This window comes from Stylophora pistillata, chromosome 12 (genome assembly GCF_964205215.1).
Source record: "Stylophora pistillata chromosome 12, jaStyPist1.2, whole genome shotgun sequence".
NCBI classification, from domain to species: Eukaryota; Metazoa; Cnidaria; class Anthozoa; order Scleractinia; family Pocilloporidae; genus Stylophora; species Stylophora pistillata.
Window position 1 is genome coordinate 23307965 of NC_142530.1, and position 22500 is coordinate 23330464.

Here is a 22500-nt window from a genome sequence, read left to right on the forward strand (position 1 = left end):
ACGCGTGATATGTGGCATAAAAAGGCGATGAAAACCAACGACAAATTGCACTGGAATGCTTATCGCTTTTTCCGTCAGGAGGTCAAACATGAAATCAAGCTTGCCGAAAAAGAACATGTTCGTTCTGAAATCTCAAAATCGAATGGAAACTCCAACTCGATTTGGAAAATTCTTAACCGTTGTCTTCCCAAGAAAAACGCTCCATTAGCCGCTGTTGAAAATCCACTCCTTCTGGCAAATAAATTCAATGAATTTTATGCTAACGTGGGAAAAGTGACAGCTTTGAAAGCCACGGACCTTGCTGAAGAACATAATCTCAACTCCCGAGACACTGAGGGAATTCATCCGTGTGAATCCATTCGCAGCTCTGGTCAAAATACCTTGTTTATGTTCCGTTCCATCACTACGGGCGATGTGCAGAAGATTATTATGAGTATACCGTCTAACAAAGCTCCCGGTTGCGACAAAGTAAATGCAAAAATTCTGAAAGATAGTTCACCAGTTATTGCTCCCATCATAACAAGTCTTATAAATGACTCCTTTTCTCTGGGCAGTTTTCCACTACAATGGAAGAAAGCAGAAATCGTTCCAATCATTAAATCAGGCGACAGTGAGGAACCTGCCAACACAAGACCAATTTCACTACTACCCATTTTATCTAAAGTATGCGAAAGAGCAGCTCACTCGCAACTAGTCAACTTCCTTGACTCAAACAATATAATATATCAAATGCAAAGCGGAAACAGAAAATTTCACTCAGCCGAGACCTCATTACTTTATTTCACAGACGAACTACTAAATAACATGGATCACAGAAAGATGTCGGTTATAGTTCTCTTGGATATGTCCAAAGCTTTTGATAGCATTCGACATGACTTGATGTTGCGAAAACTTCGCAACGTTGGTTTATCGGAAATAGCTTGTACCTGGTTCGAGAGTTATTTGACACAACGTCAACAAGTTGTATAGATTCAGGATACCTTGTCCAGCCCTCTACCCTTAACAGTCGGAGTACCGCAAGGATCCATCCTGGGCCCAGTATTGTTTACATTATATGTAAACGATCTCTTTCGAGTTCCAAAACACTGCAAACCCCTGGGCTATGTGGATGACACAAAAATTTTCCTCGGGTTCCCCTCAAACAAACTTCAAGACGTTATCTCTGCTGTAAACGAAGATCTAGAAGAAATATTGAGTTGGTGTTGTAGAAATTCGCTGCTCATAAACCCTGATAAAACAAAACTTCTCTATGTGGGCGTCCCCCAACTAATGAGAACTTTACCTGCCACTCTTCCAAGTGCCACAATATTGGGAACTGAAATCAAGCCTGTGACCGTAGTTAAGGACCTGGGAGTGCACATTGATTGCCATCTCAACTTTAATGAGCACATCACAAAAACGGTATCTGACTGTATGTTTAAATTAACGAGAGTCAATAGGATAAAACATTTACTGGATCGAAGCACTCTGATATACCTCATAAACGCTTTCGTCTTTTGCAAACTTTTTTATTGTTCGACAGTTTGGAGCAACACAAGTAATAAGAATATCAAAAAACTTCAGTTAGTCCAGAACTACGCTTGCAGGATCGTGACTGGCTTGAAAAAGTACGATCACATCACAGAGGCACTGAAGTCTCTTAAATGGCTTAACGTAAAGAAAAAACTACTTTTTAATGACTTAGTCATGGTTTATAAATGCATCAACAACTTGACTCCTAACTATCTCTGTGAACGATTTAAACAACGTTCCGAAATTCACCAAAGAGATACCAGACAGAAGAGCGAGCTTACGTTGCCCAAGTGCAGGATCGCGGCTGGGCAAAGGGCTTTTGCCTTCCGTGGGGCTAAAAGTTATAATTTTTTGCCCAAATTTATCAGAGACACAGATAGCCTAAGTGGTTTTAAAAAGAAAATTTTTAAGAATATTCTTAATTCGTAACATGTGACTTTAGTATTGAAATATAAGCTAATTTTTTTTGTTTTTGTTTTTTTTGTTTTTTTTGTTTTTTTTTGTTTTTTTTTGTTTTTTAATATCATGTTATCTTATTATGACGTTTTTACGACTTAATATCTTATATTCATGTATGGCGGAAGAGCCCCCAGGGGGGAGCTATGCAATAAAGTATGTATGTATGTATGTACCTCCATTGTGGCTCTTTGATATTTCGTTACCAGTTCCTCTCTCTCTAATGGAGGTTAGTGATTCACGATGATGTTAAATCATGGAAGAAGCTGTTGCTATATCATTTTGTGTAATGCATTTCGTTGCTAATTGCGCATGACCTTAATAACGCATGTTTGGATCAATGCTTGATGTCTTTGTGCGATTCTTGTGAAGTCACGAACACGCAATCGTGAAAGCCATAGAGTGGACAACAGACAATGAAGGTAGGTATTTCTGGGTTTTGGAACAAAATGATTTCCACAAATTAAAGTATTCCTTCCTTAAACGCGTACCTTTTCTGTGACAAAGGTGTCGACATCTGTTTTGGTTTACCTTTTACATATGCAAGTAGTGAAATTCCTGGGAAGATTTCCGTTTAACCCCATACTTCACTATGCATGCAATTCTTGGATAGAAAAAACATTTTTAAATCGCCCGCGGCGCTTGTGTGAAGAAAGGCGATTTCGGAGCGTGTTTCGCAATATTGGAAGAAAAAGTGAAAGGAAAAAGTCGACGATGTTAATTTTCTTCACGATATTTGTCAATTGCAGACTTCCACGGTCACACATAGCAAGGCCAAAGCATTACAGTTACGTTTAACTTTTTTTTCCCAAATTAGATAGCGTAATCAGGAAGCTTAGAATCCAGTGACGAGTTTTGGCAACAAATATCATCCTTTTAGATAGATTTTACTTGCGAATCCCGGCTCCAAACGTGAGCTATCTAACCTTCCGTCACTCTCACCACTAACAGACATTTTTAGCCCTACCCTCATCCGAGTGATCACAGAACACTACTCTAAATAGAACTTAAAAATAAAAGTAAATGTCTGCATGAAGTAACGAATTTAAGTTCACTAAAAACGGGCAAAGAAGTCCATGAAGTCAGGGTATTTCTTAATAGCTTAACCTTAGTGAAGAAAACAATTTTTTCCACACTAACTTGCCTATATCATAATAATATAGACCCATCCAAACTAGGGCATTGCCAACTTTTTTTTTTAAACAACTGTCATATTCATCAGATTTTTATTCATAGTAACATTTCTTTCTTCGACTCCTTTGAGCCCTTCTCTTGGTTGCTTCTCTCGCACAACACACAGGGATTGTCCTACCGCTTGGCTCGATATACCTCTGAAAAGAAAAAGCAGTAAACAAATGTAAATGTATTTGTGCCACCACCGCATTACAACCCATACTTGGCGACGTACGGCAGGAACAGGTGATTTCCTCTGACAAATGTGCAAGCACATTTTCGCGTTAAATGAAAGCTTTTGTTTAGTTGTATTAATTATGCTATGATTAAAGCACACCGTTCTCTAGGCAATTAAAAACAGATTTACCTACCTAACAATTTTTCTGCACTCCATTTTTTACCAATATCTTTAAAGGCGTCGAAAAGACATCCCACAGTTGCGTCACATCCTTTCTTATCCCTCCATTATTGAAGTGCGGCAAATCCTCTATCTCTTGCGGGTTGATGATCTGTTTCTATATTGCGAATTTCGCTTTCTGGTATTTTAAGAACTACTCCAAGGTCCCTCCAACAATTTCCTGCTTCTTCCTGTATTGACACGCATTGTAGTAAAGTAACGACCTTCTTTCTCAGTTCTTCGATTTCAGCAGCGTATCCTGAAGACGAATAAGGCGATCTACAAAGTCCATTACACGCCACTTCATGTAAACACCAACGTATAAAAGTTTTAAATAATATTACATTCGAACCTGGGTTAAGCGGTGACCCTCGATTGACCGTCTCACTTATTACAGGTTGACCGCTAGATACAGGTTCCACAGAATGAGGGTAATACCGAGAAAAGGAAATATGAAATGGCCTTGAGGACCAAAAGAAACTCTCCGACATTTTATAACTGTTACCCTTGGTATGTTCTATGTTATTTTTGGGAGAGATCTTCTTTGAGAACAAATACAAAAGCAATCTTTTTTTACCAACACCCAAATCATTTGTGGTAATTATTGCATCAAGCAAAGACGACTTGCTAAAAAACAGTGCTTCCCCCACCTTGGGTAAACTTGATGTAGTAAATCTAACAATATACTTGAATCAGGGGCCTGTCTTGCTCTTTCAGTTTGATCCGAGGTTTCTAAACTCCTCAAGTCCATTTTAGATAAGATGAAAGAAGGAACGTAATAGTGTTTAAAGCTTGCAACAATTCGAGGTTTTCATAATAAGCTGCGTAATGAATTTATGTTCACAGCTAGCTGCAATATGAAGCAATTGCGGAGTAATTTCCTTACATTTAAAAAAAATTAAGGCTTCCACAGGTGTTGCACCATCGCATCCCGAAACCAGTTTGACATCTTCATCTCGGTATATCAAGCGGCATCATTCAAAATTACACTTACCTACAATTATACACCTTTCTTTTATGCTAATTAATTTTCGTTTAACTTTTCAAGGTGTGGGTGTACCACTTTGATTGCTTCCTTAAAGAATCCATGGGCCTTGACACCCTTCCTTCGTAATATCTCTAGCAACTGGCCATGTTTTTCCACATGCTCAACCAGTCTATGACTGCATGTGCCTACTGTTGTACACTTGTAGAGTATTGCACTAAAAAAGCCATGTGCTATTAAATGCAAAAGGGTCAATGAACAGCTAGAATAGGTAAACGTATTAAATTTGCTTTAAACTAATTTCAATACAAAACTTCACCACTTCGTACCCTCTGCGTACCTGGCGCCAAGGGTATAGCTCAGGCTATGGGTATAGACTCCTCTCGAGTCTGAGGGTATGAAGTTTGAGTCCCGGCCGCAACAGCTTTTTTGTTTTTGTTTTTCTGTTTTGTTTCGTTTTTTCTTTTTTTTCTTTTCAATTCAGTTCAAATTCTTTTTCAAAGGATATGTTGGATATGTTCAGAGTCAAACGCATATATGTGCGAACGTTTGACGACTCACTATGGCTCTGACGTTTAAATAAATAACAAAGTAGGAATGCAGAGGTGAGGCCTTGAGAAAAAAAATTACCGCAACTACGAAGAGCTAAGAGTTTGCCATTAAAGGAAACCTGCGCTGAAAAACAGTTATGGTGTCAAAACTTACTTGGTACCTCACTTTAACAATCCCTGTGGTTTTGAGTTAATAATTCATTACATGATTCGAATTCGGAGCGTTTGTTGTTGACTTTCAGATCTCTCGCTCGCCGCCATGTTTTCTTTTCGCAAAGGTTTGTGGAAGTTTGTGACTTCAGTGCGTTGTCGGATAATTGTTTCAACATGGCTTCCGCACAGGAATTTGTTGTTACTCCGTACAATTTTGAGCCAGAATACGAAGAAGGCGAAAAAAGCAGTAGTTCAAGTGAAAGCGAGAATTCAGATCGCAGCAATGAAAAAGTTTTCGGTCGGTTAGTCACTCTGGACTGGTGTAAATGTTTGCACTGCACGGCAGCAACATTAAACCAACCGAAAGAATGTCTGTGTTACAAAGACATTTCTGAAGCATCGGCTTTAACGGACGCAAACAGCGAGCCGATTACGTGCATAATTCACCACGCCAATTTCAGAGCAGTTTGTTTGAATCGAGCAGCTTGAAAACAACCATTGTTCACATAAAACAACTGGTGCAAGGCATGGATTTTTCCGCTTCAGAACTCCCCAATGAGTATGTAATGAGTAAAATATATATAATTTGGATATATCAACAAAGTTGAAATGGTAAATTGGCCATCGTAACGATTACAAAAGCTGACGTTTCGAGCGTTAGCCCTTCGTCGCAGCGAATAGAGGAATTGTGGGTTGTGTGTATATTTTCTGCCTTTAAAATATATATATATATATATATGTACATATTTTTTTGCTTGCGACTCGAGGTAAAACTTATTAAAATATCTTTTGACTGTTTTACATCAAGTGTCTTTGTTTTTGGGACTACTTTGCCTCTGATTAGTGGGTTCAGTAATGAACATAAACTAACGTTAAAGTGCATATGACAAGTTTTTTTTTTCGACAGATTCTAGTTGCTTATATCGTCTTTAATATACTTGAGGAATTTGGGAGCAATCCGGTAAATATAAGTACTGAATTTTTTCATTTGAATCGCTGTCACCGCTTGAATTTTTTTTACCGCCACTTCGCTCGGCCAGACCACCAAATAACTAACCTCGTGACGTCACATGGTGTGTAACACTACAGCAATGGCGGACTCCAGTCGAAAGCGTAAAGGAGGGAAAAGATGTGTCGCTGGAGCACCAAATAAGACGAGTTGTAGCAATAATTCATACACACCTGGTATAACGATGCATCAGTTCCCTTCTAATCCAGAAATAAGATCGAAATGGGTGAAATTTGTCCAAGTACATAGACCAGAAGACTTCAAGGAACCCGTGAATAAACATGCTTGCTTGTGCTCTGCACACTTCGAAGATTCATGTTTTACCCGAGATCTTACTATCGTTGAAAGCATGAGCGAACAAAACTTGCGCCGAGTGTTAATGAAGGGTTCAGTGCCAACGAGAGATACGACAAAAGCTCCAACGACTCCGATTTTAACTCAAAGGGAGAAAAGACAGGTAAGATAGTTTTGCACATAAGGAGGTACTCCGACGTGTGGTCAAAAGCTTATTCTAGTGTGTATTGTTTTTTTTTTTTTAGATAAAACGAGATGTACTGAAAAGTCTTGACGTTTATGATCCCGTCAATAAACGGAGAAAAGTTGTGGAGGAAGAAATATACTCAGAAGAAACGACAGAGAGTGTGGAAGGAAATCAAATATCAGTTGATATGGCTACATCGCCTACAAGCTCCACCGTAACAACAGTGATGCCACACCCGCCAGAAACACCAAGAAACAGCCTTGTTATTTCTCCAAGTATGCCAACAACAAGTACACCAGCAACAAGTACATCAACAACAAGCACACCTAGATCGTGTAAAGAATGCCTGAGAAGGTCGCAAAATTGTAGAAATCTCAGAAAAGCCAATATAAAGTTGAAACGAAAAGTTGCAGAACTAAGGCATTTGACCAAAGAACTAAAAAGCGTAAGTAGTGACGCCCAAAAGTGGACCCTACAGAGATTTATACAATGCCTTGATTCTACTGTGTTTGGCTGGTGTGATTCGTTTAATAACTTTATGTGACATATTGATCTGAAAGCTATTTCTTTTTCCCTTGGAATGAACACTCACGATTGTAGCTCAAACTATTAGTGCACTCAGTTTCTAATTAGTCCACACATGCAGAAAGGATATTTATTAAAGTATTTGTATATTAATCGTGGTTATCGTTTTGTATTTCAAGAGAGCTCTTGAGACCAAAACTGAAGTAGAAACTGAAGAAGAATCATCTGTAGAAACAGAACCACAGAAACCGTACTCTGAAGAAACCCTGCACTATCACGAAGAACCAACTGACCCAGAAAGCTACAATGATGATGAGGATGAGAAAGATAAGGATTGGGCAAATGCTTCAGTGGAGGAAAGCACAGAGGACGAGGGTAAAGAGGATGAAGAGGATCAATTGAATGGCAATGAAATCAGGTAATTAAAATAATGCTACTATCTGCCCCATACAGTAAGCATGGTGCAGAACAAAAATGTACCAATTGTTTTTCACTTGCAGATATAGCAAATGAATACCACTATCCGGGAAGCCTGTGAATGAGCCTCATGATGCATTCATTCTTATACTGATGTCTAATTGCTCTTTGACCTTTTAACATATAGTCAGGCTCTCCTACAATATTACTATATATTCAATTTTTGTTTTGTTTTCCTGCAGAGTAGATCCAGACCAACCAAAGGAACTACAACCCAAATTTATTGTTTTTTATTGGAAGCTTGTTAGTCTCTTCACCATGTTTTGCTTTAACTGCAAAGAGACTAAGCCATCTGTTAAAGCTAAGAAGTATGGAACTATGGTCACCGTAACCCAAGAATGTACGAAATGCATTAATGCATTTGAATGGAGATCTCAACCTCTGCTCAATGGGATTCCATTTGGAAACATACTATTGAGCTTTAGCATTTTAATGGCAGGAGCTTCAATAAACAAAACCCTGCTTATATTCAAGCATCTGGGTTTGTGTGTCCACTCAGCAAGGGCCTTTTTTAGGCATCAAAGGGATTACCTGTTCCCAGCAGTCCTTTGCCACTGGGAAGACTACAGGTGCAAACTAGTAGAGCAACTAAAGAAGATGAAAAATACAACATGGTCGGGAGATGGCAGATTCGATTCGATGGGCCATTCAGCCAAATACGGTGCCTACACCATGATGTGTACTACAATAATGAAAATTGTTCACTTTGAAATTGTACAGGTATTTTATTTATCTGTTTAGCTGCAATAAAGAAATTTGTGCACAATTAGATTTATGGCTTGAAATGCAGTTTGACCAGCATGGAATATTAGAGGTCATAATCAAATGCTATTACTATACTTGTATCATGTTTGCATGGCATATATGTGATTTCTGTCCATTCTACATTTTTCAGGCAAATGAAACTGGGGGAAGTCAGCAAACTGAGTTAGAGGGGTGCAAGAGAAGCTTTGGGTTCCTCAAAAAGATTGGCTTGAAAGTACCAGTATTTATTTCTGACCGCCACAGAGGGATTGCAAAGTGGATCCGCACCTCTTGTTCAGGTACAGCTCATTTTTATGACATCTGGCATGTTGCTCGATCAGTCTCAAAAAAGTTGCTCAAAGTTGGAAAGGAAAAAGGCTGTGACATAATCAATTCATGGGTAAAAGGAATAAGAAGACATCTATATTGGTGTGCAACCTCAACAAGAACAGGGTTTGGCTCTATGATTGTAGCCAAATGGACATCATTCCTACGTCATGTTGCTAATAGGCATAAAGCACACCCAGATGCCCTTTTCAAGAACTGCAGCCATGGTAAACTAAAACCCAGAAAGTGGATCAAGATAGGTAACTATAAAGTACTTCAGTGATTTGTAGATTCCTAGTACACACTGTACTAAAACAGAAAAAGTATTGATAAGAATGGTCCCAATATAGAGAATATTTCTATTGATATAATATCTAAAGCTTATAAAGCACTTATACATGTCAGTTCTACATGCTGTGATACAAAACAAAAATAAGAGAATTTTCTTTTTTTGGCAGACATGCCCTGGCAGTACTTCATTTCAACGAAAACCTCCAACGAGAACCTCAACTATCCAAAAGTGGTGAAAAATATGTAAAAGTGTGCTTTCCCAAAAACAAAGTTGGCGATGAAGTTGTAAGAGATGTCAAGGTTGCCCCCACCTATGGTAATTGTGAAACCTTTTAAAAATATGTTAGTGATTCTAACTGGCAGTAATATTTATCTCTGCAAGGTCTTTTTCATGGTTCTCACCTGTAAGAACATAATTGCCCTGTATTGGTACGTCCATATATGGAAGTTGGGCTACAGCATACAGACAGATGCATATGGTTCAGACAAAAGATGCGACTTTATCTAAAAATGCTGATGAATTGTACATATGACTTCTCTACAGGTTATGTTTCTGAGATTCTAAAGGTGGCTCAAAATCTTTCAAAACAAAAAAGGTCTGCTATTTTTAAAAAGTACCAGGCCATAGCACCAGGATCCCTAACTGAACAGTTCACCACAAGAAAAAGCAAATCTGAAGCAGTCAGAGAAAAAGAGAATAGAATGCAGAAACCAAACACTCTTTACCCTTCAGGTAATTATATAGGAGAAATAGCATGGGCACACAGAACTATGAATAAGTACAGCAAACAAACGAGACATCTATCTAACAAGAGAAGTAATGCACTCGAGGAACACTAATTCTGATGATCTGGAAATGTTTGTTAGAGTCATTTCAAGAAAACTGTTAAATAGTTGGCTAACTAACAGTTAGATAATTACTAAACTAAATTTAGGCCAACTATAGAACAGTTCTTGGAATATGCTATTCACACACACACATATATATAAACTATGTCATGTAAAAGTATAATTTAATATCAACTCTTGGGCATAAACTTACTTTATTGTTTACTATTTAGAAACCAAACAACTTGAAATGCAAAAGGCTGAGCAAGAAAAGAAAAAGAAGACTTCAAAAGGAGGCAATAAAGTGAAGATAAATAAGAAACAACAAAATGAAATCTTGAAATTTTATAAATATCTTTATATACAATGTCAAAGGTATAGAAAGGTCTTCTTTGATGTGCATCAAATTAGATAAATAATAATGGAATAAAGGTTCATTTTTGTTTAGTTTGTAGTAATTGGATAATTCGCATGTTTCAGAGGGAAGATGTACTTAATATGGAGGAAGTATATTTGTCTGTAGCATTGGAACAAAGGAGACATTATTACATAAAATAATTTAAGGATAGAGGATTAGATAAAATTTCACTTTAGTGTCCTGGTTGTTCATCTTCAACAGGCTTGTAACCTCTTTTGTGGCTTGAAGGATACTTGTTCCTAACAGCACTATATACGCAGGCACATAATGGTCTTCGGTTATCCCAACCCATGAAGCCACAAAGCCATCTAATCAACCATCGATACGCAACTGATCTAAGAAATCTACACAGAGAGAAGAAAATGAAACTATTAATTTTCTGAGAAACAAAAGAGTCACAACAAATTGAAATAGACCTTGAGACGGTTTTTGAAGCCATCTTGACGGGTAGGCAAAGCGGTCAGAAATTACAGTGTTTGTATGGGAATCCCATGGCAAAAAACTTTTTACAAAATCAAATTTTACGCAATTTATGAATCGCAACGTTAAAGTACTGAGTAGAAGATTGTATTCACCTAGTTTGAAGAATGCAGGTTGGATACAAGATTCTCAGCTAATTTTCCATACATTTGTCTGTAACTTTTCGCAGGGTAGAAAGGGCGGCGCGCAAAAGATTTGCAGACAAATGTGTGGAAATTAGAAAAATTAACTGAGCGTCTTGTATCAAACCTACAATCTTCAAACTTGGTGAATAAAATCTTCTACTCGGTGTTTTAACGTTGCGATTCATGAATTGCGTAAAATTTGATTCTGGGAAAAGTTATTTGCCATGGGATTCCCATACAAAACCTGTAATTTCTGACGGCTTTGCCTACCCGTCAAGATGGGTTCTAAAACTGTCAAGGGCTATTATCATTCAACTATATTTTCTGCTGAACTGATTAAGAAAGCAACTTTTGTTTTAATAACACGTTTTAAGATTATTATCCTGTGATATATGCGATAGATTTGGAGCATACGTAATTTACTGTACTCACTCGTTTTGCGTAGAACCGGTTTGTCGGCGATAGCGTAATAATGGCCCCACTTGCATCAGTACTGTCGGGTTGATCAAGGCTGAGAAATCTTCGTGTTGTGTTATACACTTTATATTCTCTATAGAACCATCAAACACTAATTTACCGATGGCATTTATTACTTCATGACAGCAACGAAACTCCATTGCGTCCTCCAAAGCTTCGCCATGACAGTGTTGACATTTGCACCTATAAACATCGAGAATCGCTTAGAGATCATTGTAATATACTCCATAAAAACTATGAAATAAGGTTCTTACCATTCGTTAACGTTAATCTGGCCTTCAAATCGAGCCTCTAAAGTAGATGGTCGAAGGCCATCGACGTCTGTTTCTTCGTCTCCGTCTTCTGGATCTTGATCGCTATCGCTGGCTAGCGGTTCGTCTTGATATGGCTCCTCTACCATATTTTCTTCTTCGGAATTGCCTAATTCTGCACGAGATGATGAGCTTGAAGATTCTGAGTGGTCGGATTCATTACAGGATTCGTCTGAATCACTAAAACTCTGGAGGTTTTCTCTGGACATGTTCGATTCGTTTTAGTATTCTTAGGAAAGGTACACCATATGACATCACGCATAAATTAACTTACAAATATTCATTACCAGGCTCCGGTAAGATAATGGCCGAGACTAGCGCAGTTTTGAAGGGAAAAAAGTATATTAAATTTCTTTACAGAACAAATCTAAATATTTCAGGCGTGAACCAAAGACTATAAACTAAGAAAATTCATCGAAAAAAAAAACTTGTCATATGCACTTTAAATTTTTGTCTTCAAACAATTATCAATCCATAAATTATTCGACTGTGTGTAGTGTCTTGTTTATCTCTACCATACATTCATACATACGTACATAAGCCATAAGGTTATTGAAATGTATGTTGCAGTCTGCCTATTGTGTCGCCCAGTCATTTTTTTTAACTAAATAAGTCATTCAAGTATTTAATTTCCAAATCTTTATTATTGTCCAAATGACCCGTAAGGTGATTTGACAAACAGTCTTTTTCAGAGTAAAATAAAAACTTAAATGTTATGAAATATATGAAACATGAGAATCATTCTCACATGGTTTGTTATTGACAACCATCTCTCCTTCAGGATTTCTGCATCACCCTGGCAAGTCTCTATACTCCACCAAAAGTAATTTGTAATTGAAGGAACCCATTGGCCCAACTTTTCAAAACCCTTCTTTTTTGAGGATGTCCTCAGCTTTTTTGTAAATTCTTGCAGAAATGCCATGGATCAATATGATGTTACTTTTGACATCTAACAAACCGCCGCCCAGTTAGCCCAATGGATAGTGCGCTGGACTGTTGTGCGGGAGGTCGAGGGTTCGAGCCCCGGCCGGACCAATACTCAAGGTCTTAAAATAATTGAGAAGAATTTACCACCTTTCTATAACATCAAGAAATGGTTAGGTATTCTAGCCTTCTCGGATAGGGACGAATAGATGGAGGTCCCGTCTCCTGCAGGGTTGGGGTAGGAGACGTTAATTTCCCACACACAAGATTACTGTGTGATGAATGTCCTCCCCTGGGGTGGGATGGTGGATTTGTATTGCTGTGTAGGCCGTAAGTTGGATAACTCATTGGGTTAATTATGTCACCTTCGTTAAATAAGAATATTGTATTGTATTGTATTCACCAACTTGCAGAAACTGTAATGCATTCATTACTGCCCCCTAAATCCAAATTGTGAGAACGCAAAATCAAATGTTGTCGCCTGAAAATGGTATCGCACGAAAGAAATCTAGAATCGAAAATATTGTTTTCCTGCTATGATTTTAAAAAAATTAAAAATAATAATCTCGGAACTCAAAGCGCAATAGACCACTTTCATAAATGGCTGCCGGATTAATATTCTTTTGTTTAAATTTACATTAGCCCTACTCGCCTCGCTTGAGGTAATGTATTGTTTTGAATTTTGTACTGGAGAACGAGGCCAGTAGGGCTAATTTAAATTTAAACAAAAGAATATTAATCTGGCAGCCATTTATGAAAGTGGTCTATTAACATTAAAAAAGAATGGGATATTTCGTTCGTATCCGCCGAACTTCGTCAGCCACAATACAAAGTTGAAAGTTAAGAGGGGTCATGTGTTCATTTCGGTCTTAAGGGTGCTAAATTGGTGTCGTAGATGCTCGCTAATTCGGAGCCATTGCCTGATCTCGATTGCCTCCCTTACGCGGCGTTTGAAATATTTTTTTTTTTTTAATGAAATCCTCCTCCCATGTCTCATTACCAAGGGAAACATTTCAAAAATACATTTTGTAAAAGGGGTAATATGCAACTCTATATGGTTAAAAACACCGCTAAGCCATTTTTGTTCTTATTTTATTCAAATATTCTGAATCACCAAATCTTGCAAATTTAGGCGCGTCAGGATTTTAATTTTCTATTCCCATTTATGGTTCTATGAGGGTTCGCTGCAAACAACAGTTTGCGAAAAATACTCCGATTATGTCACTTTTCTGGCTTTCTCTTCAATGATTTAAACAACAGAAAAGTATTTTGTCCCCAGTACAGATATATTGCTTGTTGTTGCTTGACTGAAACAATAAATTTTGTCTTGAGCTCATAGTGAATAGGAAATAATTTCATCCCGAAACGAATAATGGCAAAAGCTTGGATCTTAAACCTAACTTAAGATCATCTCGATGTCAGAGAACGTTTTTATTCAAATTTGAATATTCATCACAAATCGTATTGAAGTTCTAGTTGAATCTAGGTTACATTAAATTGTACATGTATTTACCGTATAATTACACAAACTAAAGGATTTGATCACCGTATCTTTCTTTAAACTCATCTAAAATTACCAAATACGTGTCTGCAGCAAACACTGAAAAGCTAGACTTTTATCGCTTAAGAAAACAGGGTTTAGAATCAGTTGCATTTGTTTATTTTTTATTCATTTAATTTTTTTCTTTTTTGCAGCCTGACTGGTAAATATCTTTGATACTTCATGATCAAGCAAGAGTCAAACAGAAAGAAGATGATTCAATGCAAGTGAAAGGAATATTTATTCTCATGTACAAAACAGATAGATGCATGTAGTGCATTTCTTTCACCAATATATTGAGGCAGAGCTAAGATCGATTTACACCAATGGAAGACCACTTGACTTATTTCGTCATTTTGGTTCTTATCAGGGGCTAGTTGGGCTAAAAAATTTCCAGCCAGAAACTTACAGGCAGGTAAACCGCGTTCGCGAACTTGTTCTATTTACTCCGTAAGTAACAGCTGTTCAAATGTGGCAAGTTTTCCCGCTAAAATACACGTGCGCCGTTTTCTTTTTTAAATAGAAGTACAATTATATTTTGTATCGCTAATAATATGGTATTTATTTCATGTAGAAGTAAGCAGTTCATAAAGTGAAGTGTTCATAAGTGTCTTCTTTTAATAAGCAATCAATAAACCACAAAAGTTTCATATTCAACAAAATATTCTATTGGTTTTAAATTCTCTTTTATTACAAGTTGATTAATTAAGTAGTTTTCATCAAAAAGGTGTCAAGAAAATTTTTTCTTATATATACTAAGACTTTTGGCGGGAAAATTTGGATAAATTTGCACAGGGTATCCCCTGGCAGCTTTTTCGGCAAAAAGTTCAACATGGCTTCCTTTGAAAATTCCCGTCAAGAAAATATTAAACAACATTCCGTCCATTCCGTGCTAAAAGAATGATTGCCAATTTCTTTCTTCACTCGTTAAAAAGTAAAAATTGCCCAGCTCTTAGCTTTTTTAAAACTTTGCAGGAAATGGGATGCGTTGGAGTTCTACAGCTTGCCTTGATGCTTTTTCAGCGAAAAAGATCTAAAGACCGCCTGTTTTCAAATGTAACACAGGATATAGGTTGCAAAAGCACTAAAAAAGTTTATCCGAGACTGAGTTAGGTCTAGCTCCTTGTAAAAATTTCCATTTTGAACTAAATTTGAATGGAAGTTGATTCTATAAACAATTTGAAAAATAGTAAGGCATCAATTGATGTAGCATTTTTTTTTTAACTGGATGTAAGGCCTTGAGAGGCCAATACATTCTACAATTACGCTCCAAGTTATACACGATAAATTTTTGCAATGAACTGTTTCAAGATAGTTAGTCGTTAATAACGTTTTATTTCTGTGTTATCGTAATTAGAACTGAATTTGAAGATCAAAATGACAAATTTTTGTAAAGTGTTTGGTAGTCCTGTGTTACACTGAGTGACTGCTACAAAAAATCTTTCTTCCACTTACCATTGTGAGTAAATAAATTGATGTATTCTAAAACCAAATGCCTGGTCCAAAGATTGACTAGTGATTCTTATTGTAGAAACAACTCCATAAAAAAAGAACCATCACGGTGGAGGAAAAAGAATGTATCAGCATTTTAGAGCGAGGATATACTTAACTAAATTTATCCCATAAACATTAATTTGGATGAAACGGGTTCGCCCTTTGGTTTCGTAAACGCGCTTTCTGCATAAATTTTAATTCTGAAATAAGCAAATGTATTCACAATTCCTTGAAATTCCCTTCCAATTTGTCATCAGTATGTGAAGCATTCAACAATGACAAAAATATAGTTGAATTAATTTGATAAACTAATTTTTGGTGAGCTTGCTTATTTAATTCGCACGCTTTTCTAGATTGTCTCGCAAAATTAGTATGTCTTCAAAAGTTTCGAATCGTTATGAACCTATACGAATGTAATTTAATTCTTCCATTTTCTTGTTCGCGACAACTGCGAAACAATTTTGCTCTGTCATGACTCCTGACGTTTTCTGATAATCGTCGATCACTCAAGAGATTAGTTAGTATGTTCACTTTGTTTTGGTCAGATCTGTAAACTTGCTTCAAAGATTTGCGAAAATATTAATCACCTTCATTCTTGTGAAGGTGCAGTCTGATCGTCCGGGTGAGTGTAGTCCTGAGAAGGACTGTTGTCGGTGGTAGTGACTGACGTTTCGACAACCTGTGCGGAAGTCATCATCAGAGTCAAGTGAATGATTGTTGTCAGTAGAATGTTTTTATTCCAGTTCGTTTCTGGAATAAGAACATTCTACTGACAACAATCATTCACTTGACTCTGATGATGACTTCCGCACAGGTTGTCGAAACGTCAGTCACTACCACCGACAACAGTCCTTCTCAGGACTACACTCACCCGGACGATCAGACAACACCTTCTCATGTTACCCCCGGGTTCAAACCATTTACTGCATCACCTTCATTCTATCGAGAAAACTATTCCTTGAATTGGAGAGTCAATTTAAACCGGTTTATATAACAGTAAATTTCAATCTAATCAGCTCGTGACCAGGCATCAGAGTTTTAAAACATGAATCAGATATTAATTGTACTTTTGAAACCGACCTTAGTTGATGGCACAAAGTAGTTGAGATACAAATCTAAGATGGCACTGCCCTAATCTCTCGCTTTGTGTACGGAAAACAAATGTTTACTTTTTCAATTAGCCTTCTAAATTGATTCATGCCTTAAAGTGACCAAAATTAATTTTCAATCGAATTAATACTTCTTTGCCAAATCTTTTTCATGATACCATTAATTTTGGTTGTCAAGTGTGAGACGGTCACGAAAAGTCTGTTGTCGAGACTAGTGTCTGGCCTAAGTAGAAGTCAACAGAGTCGAGTGAACAGTTACATACAAAACAATCGTCACAACTTTGCTTCGTTAAACGGATTGATTGGATTTGCAGCAAGTCATGATCAGATCTGTTTGGGTCTTATTGGTTCTGTTTGGTCCGTTGGTGATACTGATGTTTGTTTCCTCTTTTTGGTCGTGTGTTAGGGGACTGTTGTTCTAATCTTTTCCTAGCTAGTAGACCACCCTTGAACGTAGAGTAACGTAGGATTGACACCAAGTAGAGTGCCAGTCAAAGCGTTTCACGAGTCTTTGGTGTTCAGTAATGTGAAATACCGTGACACAAAATACGTGAGATTGCAATTCATCAAATTATTCCAATTTTTAACTTGATTTTCGAAGTCTTCTCGAATGCCACCTTAAAAAGTATTAACTTTTTGCAACATTAGCAAGGACATAACTGTGGTACTAATTGTTAGGCAAACAAAAAATTACGTGAGCGATAAGTTCTTTGAAATTAATAGCTTTTGACGGATAAGTTTCAGTTTCCAGTTGTTTTTCAATGCAACGCGGTTTATCGATCTGAAATAAATGACATCAAATCATGGCTAGTTGTTTAAATAAATCAAATGATCGCTCTAGGTCTGCCTAACAATCTGTACCACGACAAACTATTTCAAAAATAGTGGCTTAGTGAAAACTATTCACTCACCATTTAATCAGTTTTATCCATTCCAGTGAGTGACAATCGGTGAAGGCATGAAGACTTCGTATGTATATTAGACTTTAGAAGCCACCATTTTCTCTAACGTTAATAAATAATTTTAAAGTTCTTATCTTTTATGAATATATCAAAAATTCAGTAATGCCAGTGTCTTCTCTTGATCAGGATCCTTGTTCTTTCATCCTTCTGACAATCTTGGCTTGCTCTTCCTGAGAAAAGGAAATATGAATTTGATTGATCAGAGAATGCTTACCTTACATGAGGAACAAAACTGAAAATTAACTGAAGTCCTGTATTATTGTTTTGCTTTTTCGCTCAATTGCAAAAGAGAGAGGACATCAATCAAAATAAAGACATCAAAATAAAGCTTGAAATATTTCAAGAAATATTTCAAGCTTTATTTTGACACTGCGTAAAGAATATAAATGAGTAATTATTCGTTATTCTCTCATGGAGCGAGCGTTACATTAAAAAAAGAAAAAATGATAATGAACCACTGTAATTTTTCCCTTGGAAGAGAAAGAAACATGAAAAAATTAACGCATTGTTACTCTCCAATGAATAAAGAGCAAGAGTTTACGCTTGCGAAATGAAATTAAAAACGCTTTTACTCTTTTACGCTTTTACCCCGTTTAAGAAAGACCCACTTACTTAGCTGCCTAGACCAAGATACCGAATTGTGACACGTTAGCCTGTGAAACAATTTTCTAACACAGAAATTATAGACATGAATGGCTATTTCTCGATTAAGCGCCCTCCTTCCAATAGGCACCCCACCTCCTCTCTCTTCCACTTTAAGCCAAAATTTTCAATAGCCACCCAAGAGTTCATTCGAGGAAATACGGTATACGTACTTTCCGATGCGGAAAAAGTAATGTTGTGATGCAGTCGTTCCTAACATCAGAGAATACGGTGGTTGATTTAAAAAGAAATCTGGCAGGAAACAATTGTTTAATAACAGAAAAAAAGTGATAATACAAAACCAAGTGTGCTTTGAGCTTTCAAGTTGTAACAACTTAAGTCAAATTAAGCAAGATTACCATAAGTAATATCAGGTTTCACTGTAAGTAATCCTTGCCTACTTACATACATTTAAATACTTAATGATTCAAATACAACTTAGCTTGGGACATGTGTCAGTGCATATCGATATAAGCATATACATATATGTCCAATGTATGCATGCCCATAGTCCTTGAACTGACAGTCCCCCTCTCAGGTTGCCGGCCCCACTTCCCTTGAGTTTATTACGCCGCCCTGTGTATTTTATGCGACACGCCCTTATAGTGGTGTGTATTTAATTTCTGCCTCTATCTTAACCCCTTCCCTACGAGTATCCCGTGTTTCGCAAAATTCCTTCAGCTTTTGATAAGTTTTCTTTGTTATCTTCGACGTGATCTTTTTATCTATTTTTCCCGTCTTATTTGTGAATATATTTTTGTAAAGGTCATTCTTCTGCTGTTTCAAAATTTACTTCTTCTTCACGTTAAAGAGCAATAAATCAAGTTCTGAGTAAAACTTAGTGTTAATTGAAGCTGGCCCTTGGCTCTTCAGATAAGTCCTTCACCCCTTTTCAAAAGCTAGAATACAGGCCTCAGCTGCTCTAAGGTCGGATAACGCTGTCCAGTGGATGACTCTTTATCCGGTGGATAGCGCTGTACGTTTTGCTATCACTTATCCGCTGGATAGCGTTATCCACCCTTTGATTTACATTTTTTACATTTTTACATTTGTATAGCGAAGACTTCTATGTGGATATATTCAGTCGCGCTTAACAGTATCGTTAGGTCAAGTTGAGATCGGACGTCAGCATTTTTATCAGGCGCCTCTGGCAGCCGCTTCAGTCCAATCAACTATGCCCTGGTATGCAACTCGTATCAAATAAGCAGCCCCTCCTCTTCTCTAAATTTTAAAGAGTTTTTTGAAACGTCAAACGAGATATGAAATTGGTCATCCTCAATTATTCGCTCTCTAATGCCATGCTTGTATTGGCTTATGAACAAGAGAACACAAACTGTTTGTAATCTCTTATCGGAATAGTCTACAAAAAAATCTTGAGTACCAATGGAAATTATATTGATATTCATAATCAGCTCTGTTTAACAAGATGTGGTTTGTTCTGTTCTATTCAGGCAAATTCTGCGCTTTAGAAAAACGATGATACATTTTATCATCCACCAAAAAGGAAAAATTAATCAATATATTCTCCCCATCTGTACATCATCTCTCTCAAATAACGGCCTCCCCTGCCCCTTAGACACGAAGTGGTATCAACATGGCCTGCAAGGATTTTAAACTACCCACGAATTTTAACAAAACAAACAGTGAAGCAAAATATTTCGAAATCTAACCTTAATACCGCAATACAGATTTCCATTTTAAAGTGCTCTTTAAAAAATTACGGTTATTTCGTGTTAACTTAAAAGCATGTTAATGCGGAAAGATTTCCGTTTCATCTCATACTTCATTATGCTTTCAGTTCTTGGATAAAGGAAAGCAACGGCAAAACAACTGATTCATTTTGGGACTAAGGCTTTGTTTTTGATTAGCATAGGGTTCTAGGAAATCTTCCTAGTAGAGACGCTTTACCTACCAGTACTCCAAGGCAGACGGCTCAATGATGAATTCTAAATAAACAAGACTTTTATTTACCTCCACGTTGAAGCTGACTATCCAGCTTTCATAGAAGTCTGGGAAAATAGACAATCGCTGATCTACTGACGAGACGAGAGGGAAAATTCGACAGAAACTTTCAAATAAAAGCAGATCTGACCAATTCAGATCATGTCTAGAAACGATTGCTTCGCCATTAGTATTGCATGGAATACTGAGAGGCAAATCGTACTTTCTCTGGGGAAGGGTCAAAGGTCAAAAATAGAGAATTGAACTTTTTTTTTTTACTTTATTCTAAGGAAATGAAAATAGCATTTACCTTTTGTATTCGTTTTTGTTATGGTTAGAAAAAAATGTTAGCTAAACTGTACTACAAATTGTGATGTGACAAGTCCTTGGAAGAGCGTCTATATGTATATGGTAAAAGTTACGTTGTATCTTCCTCCTAATTCATGACCCCCCTTCCTTTAACGCAATAAACTGAGGAAACGACTTACAAAGTTGCAAGTCCGAGAAGAGTTTTTGACAAACCCAAACCACCATTCATTGCGAAACGGTCCAAAAGTCTCTTATAAGGTCTTCTGAAAAGGCAAGATGGGCGGCCATGTTGAATGATATATGTCTATATAATTACGACAATTACACGCATGTCCAAAGTTAAACTCAGGGTCCGCTAAATATTTCTAAGAATAAGTGATGACAGGTAAATTATTCGAGATGGGATCCTGTTAAACAAGACATGAAAATTACCAAGATGGTAAGTTCGAAAGTCACTTTAACACTGTTTTTGGACCTTTTGCGATATGTTGGGTAATCTTACCGCCTCAGAAAGAATTAGCCTAGAGGAGAGTTATTAACTGTATTGTCATCGACGTTACGTAATTGGAAAACAGTTTCAACGAAGGCGTACCCGAGGCCGTGCATTAACGTGTTCACCTTGTGTCTGCTGTTGGACATTTGTGTAATTGGAAAACAGTTTCAACGAAGTGAAACTTTGTGTAATTGGAAAACATTTTCAACGAAGGCGTACCCGAGGCCGTGCGTTAGCGTGTTCCAATAAACCCCTTCGACGATGTAAAGTTTTTCGGTGTATTCATTTAACTATATAAACAAACAACTTAGCTAATCGAAATTAACAATCAAACCGCCATTTCGCTTGGTTAGTCATGCTTAGATAAGTAAATATTTGGAGTTTCTTGAGAATCCGTCGAGAAGTAAAATTATGGGATTCTGTAAATAGCAATTTGTAGTTAGTAAATAATGCGAGGGAGTTGTAACGAAGCAAAGCCTTTCTGATTGAAGGAAATGGCGCATCACATCCTACCCATGTTCCTTTGAAATTGCACTTGCGGTTTATTTCTGGTTTATTGAGTTGCAGACTAACACCTCAAACCTACCAAGCAGTTATGGAAGTGAGTGCCAAAGAGTTCAACAGAGTTTGAAAACAGCCGAAAAGATTTAACTCAGTAAAATTCCAAAAAATAAAAAAAATACTACCGTTGTTCATCGCTGTGCCCTGGTTTAGATTTAAAATAATGCATTTGGTTGTACAGTTGTGTTGTTCTAAAATTAAATTTTTACATCCTTTGATAAAAGTTGTCTCGTAGACGCTACCGTTTTCGTTAAGAGCCGCGCAAGATTTGACCTGAGCAACTTACCATTGCGACCTATCAAGAATGGTCCCTTTGTGCAGTGACGTCAGTCTTGATTGATTAGAGTATTCACTTGGAAATCAGGTTGAGTAGGCGCATTCAAAAGTGCCTTGATTGTACATATAAGCGGCGGAATATTCTGAACAAGAAATTTCATTCTTTCATTTAAAAAGAGCATTTCAGGCAAAATGGGACAGTAGTAGAGAGGAGGTGCCCCTACTAAGAAGAAAAACCATGCAGTAAAGGTCTCCATTTTAGATTACGAGTGTTATTTCCATAGAAACAGCTCAAGGTATGTAAGCTGTATTTTACGCATTAAGGATGTTGTGTTTTTCATATTGATGTACTGCATGTGCGTCGCGGAATTATTAAATAACCGGTTGCAAATTTCCTAACCGGGGCTGAACTTTTTTTGCTAAATGTGTCTTGTTGAACACTAAAATGCGTGCTCGAGTGTTGGTGCGGAAAGTTTTGAGTCATGGACTGCTAACTTCATAAAATCGTACACAGAGTTCACGTCATGCC

At 37.2% G+C, this 22500-nt stretch overlaps 2 protein-coding genes and 1 long non-coding RNA gene across 3 annotated transcripts; 1 reads left to right on the top strand and 2 right to left on the bottom strand.

Annotated features, from left to right (window-relative positions):
* Positions 1-3518: 3518 nt before the first annotated feature.
* Positions 3519-4296, bottom strand: LOC148719331 (uncharacterized). The gene is made up of 2 exons (XR_015993846.1): positions 4226-4296; positions 3519-3797 (listed from the first exon to the last, which is right to left on the bottom strand). It is a non-coding gene; the product is annotated as an uncharacterized LOC148719331 (long non-coding RNA).
* Positions 4297-6124: 1828 nt separating this feature from the next.
* On the top strand, positions 6125-10356 carry LOC148719332 (uncharacterized). The gene is made up of 8 exons (XM_088741419.1): positions 6125-6693; positions 6776-7162; positions 7422-7660; positions 7902-8439; positions 8615-9050; positions 9249-9397; positions 9626-9814; positions 10143-10356. The coding sequence occupies exons 1-6, from the start codon at positions 6298-6300 to the stop codon at positions 9326-9328; spliced, it is 2076 nt and encodes a 691-aa protein (XP_088597545.1). The 5' UTR covers positions 6125-6297; the 3' UTR covers positions 9329-9397; positions 9626-9814; positions 10143-10356.
* On the bottom strand, positions 10078-12150 carry LOC148719333 (uncharacterized). Its single transcript, XM_088741420.1, has 3 exons — positions 11664-12150; positions 11365-11592; positions 10078-10671 (listed from the first exon to the last, which is right to left on the bottom strand). Exons 1-3 carry the CDS (start codon positions 11927-11929, stop codon positions 10500-10502), a joined length of 666 nt encoding a protein of 221 aa, XP_088597546.1. The 5' UTR covers positions 11930-12150; the 3' UTR covers positions 10078-10499.
* Positions 12151-22500: the final 10350 nt, after the last annotated feature.